The 14,302-nt window shown below is 41.3% G+C and overlaps 1 protein-coding gene across 1 annotated transcript in view; it reads left to right on the top strand.

Moving 5' to 3' along the window:
• Positions 1-2,578, top strand: part of Trmt2b (tRNA methyltransferase 2 homolog B) — a 122,460-nt gene extending 119,882 nt beyond the window's left edge. Inside the window, 2 exon segments of the mRNA XM_052748949.1 lie at positions 743-1,060; positions 1,063-2,578. Coding sequence (XP_052604909.1) covers positions 743-1,060; positions 1,063-1,487 — 743 coding nt within the window. The 3' untranslated portion in view covers positions 1,488-2,578.
• Positions 2,579-14,302: the final 11,724 nt, after the last annotated feature.

Here is a 14,302-nt window from a genome sequence, read left to right as displayed (position 1 = left end):
AAAAGGGCTTTTTATAGCAATGCCAAGGGGTGAGGCAAAAGACCTCCCCCTTCCTAGATACAGCCAAGTGTAGACCCTTCCAATCACCTGGTAGCCACACCCATGGTCAAATCATCCCCTTATGCAGCCCTGCTGGGTAAAGCAAAATCTGATTCTTTAACCTTGAATAATTTGGGCCTAACAATTGAACAGCACAGCAGGGCAAATATTTCTTTGAGGTATCAATTTCCTCTCCTTTGTATCTGCACCCAATAGTGGAATTGATGGATCATATGGTAGTTCTGTTTTTAATTTTTTTAGTTACTTTCGTACTGTTTTCTACAATGGCAATATCAATTTATATTCCAATTATGTATAAAAGTTCCATTTTCTCTATATCTTTGTTAGACTTTTTTTTAATAAATGGCCACCCTAACAGGTATTAGGCAATATCTTACTGTGGTTATTCTTTGCATGCTAGGCAGGGGTGCTACCCCTGGGCTGTACTACCAGCCCTCACTGTGAATTTCATTTTCATTTCTCTAATAATCTGTGATGTTGAACATCTTCTACTACATCTGTCTTTGTAAAATATGTTTATCTAGCTGCGTGCTGTATGTGTACATAGCTGCGATCATATATAAGTCTACTCTTAATTGATGTGTTCAAGCCGTGACCATCATCTCTGGACCTCTGGTTCTGAATACAGGCTTCACCACAAACATCAACTAATTGCATCTTTGTCTCATTCCTTATTTTACAGCTGTGCTAATAGTTTTTTCCCTGATATCTGTCACCTATGGAGCTACCCTCTGCAATATGTTGGCTATCCAGATCAAGTACGATGACTACAAGATTCGGCTTGGGCCACTGGAAGTACTTTGTATCACCATCTGGAGGACATTGGAGATCACTTCCCGCCTTGTGATTCTGGTGCTCTTCTCAGCCACCTTGAAGTTGAAGGCTGTGCCCTTCTTAGTGCTCAACTTCTTGATCATCCTCTTTGAGCCCTGGGTTAAGTTCTGGAGGAGTGGTGCCCAGATGCCAAACAATATTGAGAAGAATTTTAGCCGGGTTGGCACTTGGTGGTACTGATTTCTGTCACCATCCTCTATGCTGGCATCAACTTCTCTTGCTGGTCTGCCATGCAGTTGAAATTGGCAGACAGAGACCTTGTTGACAAAGGTCAGAACTGGGGACATATGGGACTGCACTATAGTGTGAGATTGGTAGAAAATGTGATCATGGTCTTGGTTTTTAAGTTCCTTGGAGTCAAAGTGTTACTGAACTACTGCCATTCCTTGATTGCTGTGCAGCTTATCATTGCTTATCTGATTTCCATTGGATTCATGCTCCTTTTCTTCCAGTACCTGCACCCACTGCGCTCACTCTTCACTCATAATGTGATAGACTACCTCCATTGTATTTGCTGCCGCAGACACCATCAGGAAAGGGCTGAGACCTCAGAGCCATCAGGTGAGGCTGAAACAAGACAAAGTATTGTCTGATTCTTTTTCTTCTGAACATTATAGGGTGGGTTTGGGGTTGACAAGAGCAACTGTGAAATTGAAGGAGAGGGTGTACTCCCAGGATCATTTTCTCGACTCTTCTAGTAAGCCTATCAAAAGAAAGACTGACCTCCGAATAGGCTTTCCTTCTTTATGATTGACTGCTATGTTTGGGTACCAGCACTAGACACTGTGTATTTAGTTCATCATCCTCCTACCCAAGTCAGTTGGAATAACTTCCAGGTGCCTCACTGAGGCTCTGAATTTCCAGCTTTGCTCAATTGTTTGAATTATTGTTGAGTTTCCCTGGGCTGATTGAACTCTGCCATGGTATATCTGGACTGATCAGAGGATGTGACAGCTTACTAGCAATGAGAACCTCCCAGAAAACAGTCTGACCTTTACCTGAGAGAGTAGATGGGATATTTTCTCTAATGAGAAACTGTGGCTAAGAAGGCCCCATTATTAAAGAAAGCTACTCCCCAGATGAGTTAATACTCCATTAGGATTTTACTAGTGCTCATTCAGCAAAGAATTCTCTTTTTAGAAGCCTTCATAGGCACCCCTTTATAGAAGGGCATGCAGAATAGGATTCCTTCAGGGAATATTCAGAATGGCATATTTTTCAAGGCAGGATCTCATGTATCTCCAGCTGGGCTCAAAGTCACTATATAGCTAAGAACTATGTAGCTTGAACTCCTGATCTTTATTCCTTTACCTTCTGAGTGCTGGGACTGCAGATGTGTGCCACTGCATCTGGTTTCTATGGTGCTGAGGACTGAACCCAGGACTAGGCAAGCACCATTTATGTGGTGCTGAGCACTGGACCCAGGGGCAGATAAGCACTCTACCAACTGAGACATTCCCAGGCCCCAGAATGACTCTTCAGGAACTATGTGAGCCTCCAGCTCCATTGAGGGAAATGTTTAAATGAAATTTCTCACCTGGTATCCCGTTATTAGGAATTCCTTCTGATCCGGCTTTTCTGTCTCTTTGCATTTTATTACTTGATGTAAACAGCAGAGAAACTAAACTGTTACTGGAAGTGTTTATGATATGTGAAAGAAATGAAGATTTCTTTGTGTCTGCTACTGTCCAGAGTATTTTATTGATTTTCATTTCAGGGGATAAAGTAATAATGGCTAAGACAGCACCTTCAGGTTGCTTTGTATTGGGCTGGGTGACTCCTCAGCAAAGGAAAGGAGGAAGAGAGAAACTGACCGCATGAGATTATCAACACTGCTTTCTCCCTGAAGGATTTTACTTGCTAATGAGGAATGTAGAATTCCTTCAATCTTTTTGTCATTAACAAACCCCAATGGCCAAATAAATATACATGTATTCTCATGTATCATCATGCTCATATCTCATACCAGTTGGATACTTTGGTGGGCTTGTCAGCTGGATGCCTAGAAGGTTACCAAACAATTGATGTTGTTCTGGCCACTGCCTACTAGAAAACCAATTATCCCAGCATTATCTAACAAATTATTGTCCCTCACAGACCAGGAAAGTGAGATGAACTCTTAAAAGTACATCCGAGCTGAGGAGCTATTGGCAATTGGTGGCTGCTTGGAGAGGGAGAGTCAGTTTTCTTTTGGATGCAGCTGTGAGAGGCTTCTAATACTCCAGGAGATGTTCCTCCACCCATTCACAGATTGGACTCAGTGGGTTCTAAGGAAAAAAGAGAAGGCACATGGATTTGGAAGGGAATAGTGATGGGGGGTTGTAGGGGAAGAATTGGAATGGAGGAGATGACAGATGGCTTAGATTGATAATTTACTTCTAAAAGCATTAAAGATGAACAAAAAATGTAAAACCAGACTAGCTGTGGTTGTCATGTTTCAAGAACTTGTAAAGATTCTGATGTGAGGTCTTCCACCACCATCCAGTTTTACTCTTATGTTGGGGGGGGGGCTCCCTCTTCTAAGTAGTGAGCTGTTAGCCAGTTATCCTATTTCCTCACATGTCTAGTGTGGTTTTACCAACTTCAACTGCCTTGGGGAACTAAAAAGATTGGCAATTTAGTTTAAGAATGTAATAATTCAGAGACAGCAGATTTCTTTATACAGCCTCAACTCCTTCATACCATTTTATCATGACAGAGTCTCTGGTTGTCATATGAGACTGACATGGACTTCTGACAGCTATTTATGGAGAATGTGAAGGATATTATCAAATTCCAAAGGAGCACTGCCTCTTCAGATCCCAAGCAAGAATTTCTGCCTAGTGATTACTGTGCCCTCAGTTAAAAGCAGGAATGGTATTTGGAATAATAATTTGGTACATAAGAGCATGTGAACCAGCTACTTAAGAGGAAAAACTATGGGAACAGAGAGAGACAGAGGGTAGAAATGAGTGCCTCAATGTCAAATTAGGCAAACATTTTCCCCATGTGTCCTTCCAGCTATGGTGACTTAATATCCTAGGAATGAAGAAAGTTTAGGGACAGGGGTGTGGAGTAACTTCTAACCTGAAAAACCTGCTGCCCTCACTCAGAGAAGGGAGAAGAGTCGCAATTGATGCATTATGCAAATGAGCCCTTAGATACTCCTCTCTGGTAGTCCTTCTGTTACATAGCTATCTTCCGGACACACAGAGAGAAAGTATGGAATATGAGAGGGTGGGCAGGGGAAATACCCACTTCTGTTTGCAAACACATCTGTAAATACTCTCTTCACCATATAAAGTTCTTGTTTCAGTACTGAAGCTTGCACTCAATACTTGCACCTGCTAGGCATGTGCCACACCACTAAGCTATATACCAATTCCTTTTTTTTTTTTCCTGAAATAGGGTCTTGGTAAGTTGCCCAGGCTGGTCTTGAACTCACTGTGTAGCCTAGGTAGACCTTGAATGTGCATTTCTCCTGTCTCAGCTGCCCTAGTAGCTTGAGTTAACAGACCTGCACTACCAGGCCCAAATATATCCTCTGAAATTTTAAAGTGACACAGGGGATATAGTATATGGACAAACCTTGCTGAGTGAAAGAGAAGACACAGATTAGACTAGCAAAGGGTTTCTGGGAAAGGAAAAGGTTTGGATAAAAGAACTACTAAAGCAAGAGTTTCTTCCTAGTAGTCAACATGGTCTCAACAACTATTCTCATACTACTGATAATTTTGACGGCTAAGTATGGACAAGTCAGCATAAAGGAAGGTCTAGTAAATAAATGATAGTTGTTATTTTCACTTGTTCCACAAGTATTTTAAAGACTATGGACACAGAACTGTGAGGTACTGTGAAAAAATTGAAATAATAGCTTATATTTATGAACACAGCTTGTATACTATAGTACCATGTACTTTAGTTAGAGATAGGGTCTCACTTTGTATCCATGGATGGTCTGGAATTCACTATGTAGACCAATCTGGCCTAGAACTTACAGAGATTCACCTACCTCTGCCTCCCTACTTGAGTTAAAGGTGTGTACCTATGAGATTTATATATACATTCTACTTATGTTTATATGTTCAGTCCTCAATATGGTAAAGTATTTGCTATTATACCAAGCCTACTTTACAAGTAGAGTTTAAGGCATAGCAAGGTTAAATGATTCACTCAAGGTTGAAGCCAGTATCAAAGCCAGGGTTCAATCAAGACTTAAGCGTCTATGTCCCAAGTGTTTGTGAAATTCTCTTAGTAGTTTCAGGATTCCTTTCTAAGATATAGCTAGGTTCATGCCAAACATTCTTTTTCTGCAAACATGTCTTATCTCTTTCCATCTACAAAGAGAAGTCCTAAAGAACCTTAGATGAAAACTGAGTGTGTGTTCACAGGCATCCAGAGTTTGGTACAAAGGTGTGGGAGGATGGCTGGAAGTCCCTTTCTAGTTTCTAATCTTTGTCTCACTTAAGGGTTTTCTTTGTTTGTTTTGATTTTTTATATGGGTTCTTGCTCTGTATCCCAAGTTGGCCTCTACCTCACTATGTAGCCCAGGCTAATCTGAATCGCCCAATCAGCCTGCCAATCTCTCACAAGCACTGAGATTATAGGCATCATGATAATCGGGGAGGCTATGAAGGTGTGGGAGCAAGGAGTGTGCTGAGACTCTCTTATGTATTATGTATGAGTATGCACACGTGCCACAGTGCATCTATGGAGGTCAGGGGATAAATGTGGGAATTCAGTTCTTTCCTTTCACCATGGCACCATGGGTTCCAGAAATAAAACTTGGCTCATCAGGCTTGTACAACATAAGATTTTATCTGTTGAACCATTTCCCTGGCCCAATGCTATAACTCTTTGTACTGTTGTCTTAATTTTTTTGTGAACCTAAAAATAAAAAAAAAACCACTTCAAAAAATAAAGTCCTTCCTGGATCACAATATTGAGAGCAACAGTTAGCTGTGATAATATGACAATTGAATTAACACATCAGCCTTGTCTCTAAAATGATCACTTTAAATGTGTCGTTAGAAAATTAATTCTATATATTGAACTTTATGCTAAATAATTCTAAAAGGTGCCATGCTTTGTGGTTCTTAGCACGTAAAGATTGGAGTCTAACTTAGCACCATTATTTGAGCTGACTTTGCCATCCTGCTGGGTTTTTCTTTCAAGTAAGTTAAAGAAAACTTTGCACATATTATTCTTAACGAAACTTTTCCTTCTTTCTCACACTCCTTTGTTCCTCTTTCCTCACTCTCTTGTTCTGCATTCTGAGAATCACACTTGCACAATGGTTCCATTTTGTAAACAACGACAAAATGTGGGTGGAACGAGTTGTCACAAACTCTTTTCATCAATTCTAGTTTGGAGAAAGAGGAGATGATTGGAGATTTCCCCTTTTATTAACTAGTTTGGAATATTTGTGTTTTATAATACCTCCCATGATATTTATAACTAGAAGAGCATAGTACTTAAAAAGTAAAAACATATGAAACTTGATTCATACACAGCCTGCTTTCACAATAGCTTTAAGGTTCGGATGAAGAGAGGCATATGCTTCATAGAATGAACTAGAAATATAAGGCAAATTATGATAGGCACCTTTGAAGGAAAAGGGCTGTCATCTGTTGATTCTTTACTAGATACCAACATCCATGTTGGATCATTTATAGTCTCCCATTTTATTATCACAATGGTCTTAGGAGGCAGATGTTCTCTATCACTGTTTTTAGATAAAGACACTGAAGCCAAGAATGACTTCTCCAAGGGTACACAGTTTCCACTTCAATCTTTTTGACCCCAAGATTCAAGTTCTTCCTGATCCACCACACTGCCTCTCATAGATGGCAATTGTCATGATGTGGACTTTGTAGCACTGAGGCAGTGAGTATTTTATACTCATCTTTTGTCTTTAAATGGGGAGAGCCCATCCTACCACATAGAAAAGGACAAAGGGTCTTTTTAATAATTACATGTAGGGGCCCTAATCTGGATTGAATTTACTCCAGCTATCTTGGTTGTAGTTGCCATCTTACTCAGAAGATGACCCTGGTGTGAAATGAAATCCCTATACAATGAACAAAATCAATTAAAATAGAGTATGTCTTGCCCTCCAATGAACTGTTCCTTAATGGATGCTTGGAATGCTTACAGTTTCTGAGAAAGCTCAGCATACTTGTCAGTTGCCTATGGTCCACTGTAGGGATCAAGTGAAGTCCTTAGTGTATGTGTGCTATTGACATGGGCACGGTCATGTCAAGACCCCCAAAGCCTCAACCCCATGGAAATGGCAAATCATTCCCTGGGTGAGGCTCAGAAGAATGGCAAAGCCTTCCTCTGCTCTGTGTGCAGATGTTGATACCATGTGCAAAAAATGTCCACCATAGCTTTCTCCCTCCAGATGTTTATGGCCCAAAGACAGCTCCCCAACAGGGACTGCTCCTACTGAGATTAGCTAATGTTGCCCCCTTTGCCTCATCTGTATACGATAAGCCCTGCCTTCTTGATTCAGCTGTGTGCATAACCCTGCTTTTCTGTTCAACTGTATATAACAAATATGCTGAGCTTCTAGGTGAGAGGGATTGTGGCTTCTCCCTCAGAAATCCCAGTCCACCCTATCCCATCCTTTCTTTGTCTGTGTGTCTGTCTTTTATCTATTATCTTGCCATCCCAGTCAGGTCAACCCCCGGAGCCATGCTGGACACAGCAGTCCTCCTTTGCTTAACTTAGCATATAAACTGCCTTCCTCCCGTCTCAAGTTGCAGGGGTTGCCCATCTTGCCCAAGATACTCTTCTGTCTGTAAGTCCCTAAAACATCACATTTTGTGTAACTTGGATTTTCCTTTGCTTTGGTCTCTTGGTGTTTTCTACTTTGGACAGTTGGTTTTTGCACATGAAACTTCCCTGAAATCTTAACCAAAGCAGCTTGTGGCATAGTCTGCTCTAGAGGTCTCCTCCCTCTACATCCTCCTTACTTTCCTGACCCAGTTGGCTCTACATCTCTGGTTTAACCAACTTCTCTCTGCCTGACTCACTTGTTTCCTCAACTCACTCTTTCTCATTGGATTAACCCACTTTCAAATGAGACATTCCTCCCACTAGCCTCCACCCCGAAGTACTCACACTGGCTAGGCAAGCTTTTCTGTTGCCCAGACAGGAGAGGGAGATTGAATAGGGAGAATCAGAAAACTATACTTTTCTTGGCGTGATATGCAAGAACCACGTGCTCGTGGGGCAAGACCAGAATTCAACACTGGAGCAGAAATGCAGTAATTTATTTAATTAACAATGAAATTGAAAGTGGAATTTGTAAGAAGGGACAGTAAGTAGTAGGGCAAATTTAAATTCTATGGGCGTAGCCTGGCCTAGAAACCAGTGAGGCTGCAGCAGAAGGAATGTACATACTTGCCTGTAGTGAATATGTCTGAATGAGGTGTGGGAATGAGTAGTATTTATGAGACAGATAGAAGCAAAATGCTAAGGGAGCACCATGGAAAGAGTGATTCAGGTTTTACTGAGAAGATGAGGAGGGGTTCCTGGAGGATGTGAAATTTTAACTATGCCTTGAAAGGTTAGTAGGATTTTCATTGGTGATGCTGGGTGGGGTTGTATTTTTAGCAGAGAACATTACAAGTGATGCCACAGTGGTGTCATGGTTCATCACAGATGTATTCACTGAACATCAAGTGCTTTCCAGATGTAGTATTCTAGGGATGAGACATAGAGGTTAGGTTGCAAAGGCAGACTTAGAGATAGGAGAAATGCAGAGGGCCCTAAGATACTGCCTGAAAAGACTTAATCTGAACCAGGCATGATGGCACATGCTTTAATCCCAGCACTCAATAGGCAGAGGCAGCCAGATCTCTGTGAGTTCAAGGCCAGCCTGTTCTACATACTAAATTCTAGGACAGCCAGGGCTACATAGAGAGACCCTATCTCAAAACCAAACTCAAACCAAAACAAAACTAAAAACCCTGAATCTGTAAACGAGTTAAAGAATAACTGAAAGCTTAAAAATTCACATTTCAGAACAATGTACAGTTCTGTGAATTTTATCACAGTGTATATGTCCCCATCACTCCGATCAAACCACAGAACAACTCCAACACCCCACAGTATTCCTTTTTGCTACCCACTCCTCTTCATATTCTCCCTAACACCCAACAGATCTGTTCTCTGTTCCCACAGTTTGTCGTTTTGAAAATGATGACAAAACACATACGCTCTCAAATTGAAGGCCTTTGAGCAAAGAAAGGGATGACTTGGCGAGGGCCCTTTCAGAAAGATCGCTTTGGTTTTTGTGCAAAGGATGCTTAGGGGAGGGTAAAAGGAGAAGCTGGAAGACCAGCTGCAAGAGTTCAAACGGGAGATGATTGTTTGGTGCATGTGGTACATAGTCATTAAAGGGAGGCTTGTAGTTAGTGAAACAGCTGTGGGAAGAAAATGACATGGAACCAGGTCATGTTGACATCTCTATATTGCTTTCATATATTTCAGTATGATTGCCACGGGAGCTATAATAGTACACACACAACACACTGGGCTGCAAAACAACACACAAATTATACTCCATATATTTTCTAAAAAAGATGTACCTTTTGTTTTCACAGAAAAAATGCCTACAAGGTGTAAAAATGTACATGGATATCTTAAACTGTTATTGTGGCACAGTGGAATTAAAGGCAATGATTTTTTCTTCTACCAGTCCTACACTTTGAAAAGGCTTGGTTTGCTCTCCTGTCGCTCTTTCCCAACCCCAAGGCATCAAGAGTAAGCAGCAGAACAGGTGAAATGGGTGCACTTCTTTCATTCCTGTAACCCTGGACATACGGTTGCCACAGCACATTTTAACCAGCTGTTACTGCTTTTTTACTGAGGAGAGAGCTGAGGTATTGTGACTTGAGCAAGATTATACAGCTATTTAAGGGTAATTTAGATAGTAGAATCCAGGGATTATAGCCCTAGCTTATATTTCTTTTTGTCAACTTTTTAATCATAAAAAAATGTTCAAACATCCATGAAAGAATAATATAGTAGACCCCCATGTACCATCCCTTGGCATCAACAATGATCATTTTCCCATTTTTTTCTGGTACTGGGGATTGAATCCAGGGCCTTGTGCATGCTAGGCAAGCACTCTACCCATGAGCTACACTCCAACTCCATTTTGTGAATCTTATTTCACTTAGACAGCAATCACCTTTATGTTTCCACCTAACTAGAAGATTCAAATAAAAGTTCACAAGCCGGGCGGTGGTGGCGCACGCCTTTAATCCCAGCACTCGGGAGGCAGAGCCAGGCGGATCTCTGTGAGTTCGAGGCCAGCCTGGGCTACCAAGTGAGTCCCAGGAAAGGCGCAAAGCTACCCAGAGAAACCCTGTCTCGAAAAGCCAAAAAAAAAAAAAAAAAAGTTCACAAAAATGACTTTGGCATACATTGGTAAGTAAGGATTTTGTTGTTACTAAAAAAAACCCAACTACTATGCCATAAACAGATCAATGGAAATTAACAATAATTCTTTAATTCTCTGTCAATAATCCAAATTTCATAGTTGCTTTCAAGCTGCCTTTTCACAGTGACCTAATTTAGATCAGGATCCAAACAAGGTCTACCAACTGAACTTAGTTGACGAAGTCTCAATTCAATTTTATTTTATAAAACTCTCTCTTACTTTTGCTTTACATTTCCTTTGGTTTTTTGAGACAGAGTCACACGCTGTATCCCTGACTGTTCAGGAACTTACTATGTTGACCAGGCTGACCTCGAACTCACAGAGGTGTGGCTGCCCCTGCATCCTGAGTGCTGGGATAAAGACTTGTGCCACCACGTCCAGCTTCTCTTCTCTTTTTGATATCACTGATGTATTTTTAAAAATCTGGGTTCTCTATTTTTTTAAGAAGAGTTGGGGTTCATGGAAAGACATTTTAAATACAGATTTTAAGCACAGGGTTAATTAAGAAGTGCTTGGGAAGAAATTAAAGGGTTAGGTTAATCGTGAATAGGTTAGGTTGATTGATGTGTGAAGATCCCATCTAAATGTGGGCTGGGCCATTCCATGGGTTGGAGTTCTGTATAGAATTAAAAGGAGGAAGCAAGCTGAGTGCCAACATTCATCTCTCCCTGTTTCCTGGCTCTGTACACAGCGTTACAATCTCTCTCCCATTCCTGCCACCACGTCTTTCCTGCTTGAATGGACTATACCCTCAAATCGTGAGCCAAAATAAAACCTTCCTCCCGAAGTTGCTCTTGCCAGGTATTTGATTACAGCAAGAAGAGTCACTAACACGGATTCCCTAAAAGGTGGTGCTGTGGCTTCCTCCTGCAGTGCACAGTAGCACATTATGTCAGCGTCCTTGATTTTGATTGGTAGTACTGTTCATCAGTGGGATCAGGGGATGCTTGCCCATCTCCCCACTGTAAAGATCATCTTCAGATATGGGGGTGTAACTCAGTTGGTAGAGTGTCTGCTTAGCATTCATGAAGCCCTGGGTTGGATCCCAGCACTGCATAAACTGAGGGGTTGGGAGTGTAAGCCTGCACTTGGGAGGTAGAAACAGGAGGATTAGAAGTCCATGCCTAGCTGAGCCAAGCCTGGGATGCCACCCTGGCATGCATGAGACTCTGCCTCTAAATAAATAAATAAATAAATAAATAAATAAATAAATAAATAAATAAATAAATAAATAAATAAACAAACAAACAAACAAACAATAAATAAATAGATAGATAAATAAATAAATAAATAAATAAATAAATAAAACAGAACAAAATAAGATTCCTATCAACTTACCTAATTAATCATTGCCTAGACCCACTGTTTCATTAAGGAATTGCAACATGGTGATATTTTTCTAATGCTAATGTTTGTCTTCTGTTGGGATTCTTCTATAAATAGTTATTTTCCCTCATCAGCTTTCTCCCTACTCTGAGTCACACCGTATGACAGAAAAGACAAGAGAAATGCCTCCTTTATTCTCTTGACCAATTTTATTAGAAATAAATGAAGAAGTATTAAGTCTTAGGGTTTTTTGGCGGGTGGGAGTGGGGGGTAGTCCTCCAGTGCTTAGGTGGGCCACTTACAACTGTGCCTCGGCCTTTGTTCTCTGTGTGAACTATGAAGTTAAGCCGGCAGCCTGAGTGCTGGCAGGCCTTTACAGAGCATGCGTTCAGCTCTGGGCATGCGCATGGCTTCTCATTTCCTTGATTTACAGAAGTCAGTTTAAAATCTCTCTTTCATGTATGCCTTCCTTTTCTAGCCTCTTCCTTCCTAAAGCTTTCCAGTTCGTCTTTTGCTTGCACCAACTGCTATCCCTTCTCAAAGGTCGCTGCAACCAATAACTCTTGCTTGAGTTGTCAGTAAATACAACCCAGTAACCTGCTCGAGCCATTGAGCTATTTAAAGTCAAGTGCACTACTCCACAGCGTTTGAATCTTTCTTCCAGGGAGCCACCAGACAGGTAAAACGCACCCATACAATGTTTTACAAATAAAGTCTGTACTGCTTTCTCTGGCACAAAGAAGCTGTCTCAAGTATGGGCTGTCTCTCCTCAGCTGCCTGTTCTTTCATGGTTAGGAGAGACATGGGAGAGACAATTTAAAATGCCAAAAGTTCCCTCTTGCTGCCCTGCAATGGTCTTCTTCCATTAAGCTCTCCTTTCTTTGCTTCTGGTAGTTGGATGACTAACTCCTGTTTGTGGAGGGTCAGAATCCAGGGATTCTCTCCACCATTTTTTTAGCAAGCTCCAGATTTTTATATTTTGTAAAGATGGCATTAGTCACTCTTAAACTAAAATGAGAAGTCTGTTGATGGCATGCACAACTTCTCAGATCATTGGCCAATGATATCCTCTTTGTCTCCCTTGTCCTTCTGACAAAATCCTAGTAATGTTTGATAGTTTCCTTGTTTTCTGCTACAAGGTCTCCCAGACTCATCATGATGCTTACTGCCTCCGACCTGAAAAACCATTTCTTCAAAGAACTCCAGCTCTTTTCCATGGGAAAATATATTTAAAGACCAAAGCCTCGGCACCTTGGGCGTTTTGTTGCTGTTGGGTTGTCATTGCTTCTGAGCATTTGAATGGAAAGATCTAGGAAGAACATCATTCTTACAATAAAATATATTTTTTTCCTTCTGTGGCAGTTCTAGACCTTCAGATCTCTCTTCTGAGATTAGTCAAGAATAAAGTCTGCTTTACAAGAGGATGGAGGATGTCCAATAAAAAAATATCTTCTGGACATGAGATAGCCTTTGAACTCATGAACTCCCTGTAGCTGGGATTATATGCACAAGACCTGCACAAGTTTAGTTCCATCAACATTTCATCATGGATCCCGGGGAAGGGACTCATCTCGCTCCATCCCTTTCTCAGAGCCTATTGGCCGATAATGGCTGTCAGAAAAGGAGGTGGTGTAGCCACTGTCCTTGGTCACTAAATGACCTCCCCCACCCATGCTCCCCAAAAGCCAGTGGGTCATACATAAAAATAAGGCATGAAGATAGGAGGGGGACTTGTAGGGAAAAGCATTTTAGCAGAAGAGGGAGGAGATAAGCGAGGGCATCGGGGTGGTGGAAACAACTAAAATTCATTATATAGATATATGAAACCCAAACAATAATAAAAATGGGGGAAAAAAACCAAGAACAAGGCCTACTTCAAGAAACACCGAGATGAATTTAGAAGAAGACGAGAGGGTAAAACTGATTACTATGTTTGGAACTACTTGGCAATCCAGAATAAAAACAGTACAACATGCACAATACCCGAGGACACGTCATGTGCTAGCAGAGATACCATTTGTCAGATTGTTCACACCTGTGTGGAAGGAAATTGACAGTGTAGCTTATGCACACCCACTACCAAAATGTGATACGGACACTGGCTTGACAGAATACATTGCAGCATTCTGCTTTAACACACAGGCTTCTCAATAACTGCACTAGGGACACCATCCATGAAAGGCACATGGAGGTAGCCAGAAATGAATAAAACCTGGGGTGCACTGATGGTCAACCTGGGGCCACTACTGTTTGAATGCAGGCCTTGCTGGCACTACCTCTTGTGTAAATCATTTTGGGGGCTCTGAAGGGAGAAATGAATGAGGCTTGTCTGTCCATCACAATATCGAGGGATGCCATGATTATGCTTTTGAAAGGAAGGAATTTAATGCAGAATTATATTAAGAGCACATTGGAGGTTATATCATTGCAGACTAGGTATGGTACCTGATGGGAGAAGATGAAGATGCTTATGGGAAAGAGAAAGTGCAACAAGGCTTCAAACATCATGGGAGAGGAGTATAAGAAAGTTATTTGTTCAGTAGAAACCAATCTAGTCTCACCTGCCAACACCCCAGAAAGTCTCTCCCTGGAATCCTGCTGAGCATGCTGGCCAAGAAATCAAGTAGGCAATTTTCACTCTTCTTCCAA

Source organism: Peromyscus californicus, unplaced genomic scaffold (genome assembly GCF_007827085.1).
Source record: "Peromyscus californicus insignis strain IS unplaced genomic scaffold, ASM782708v3 Scaffold_10__1_contigs__length_136768540, whole genome shotgun sequence".
Lineage (NCBI taxonomy): Eukaryota > Metazoa > Chordata > Mammalia > Rodentia > Cricetidae > Peromyscus > Peromyscus californicus.
The sequence above is the reverse complement of the archived record's forward strand: the minus strand, read 5'-3'. Positions and strand labels throughout refer to the sequence as shown.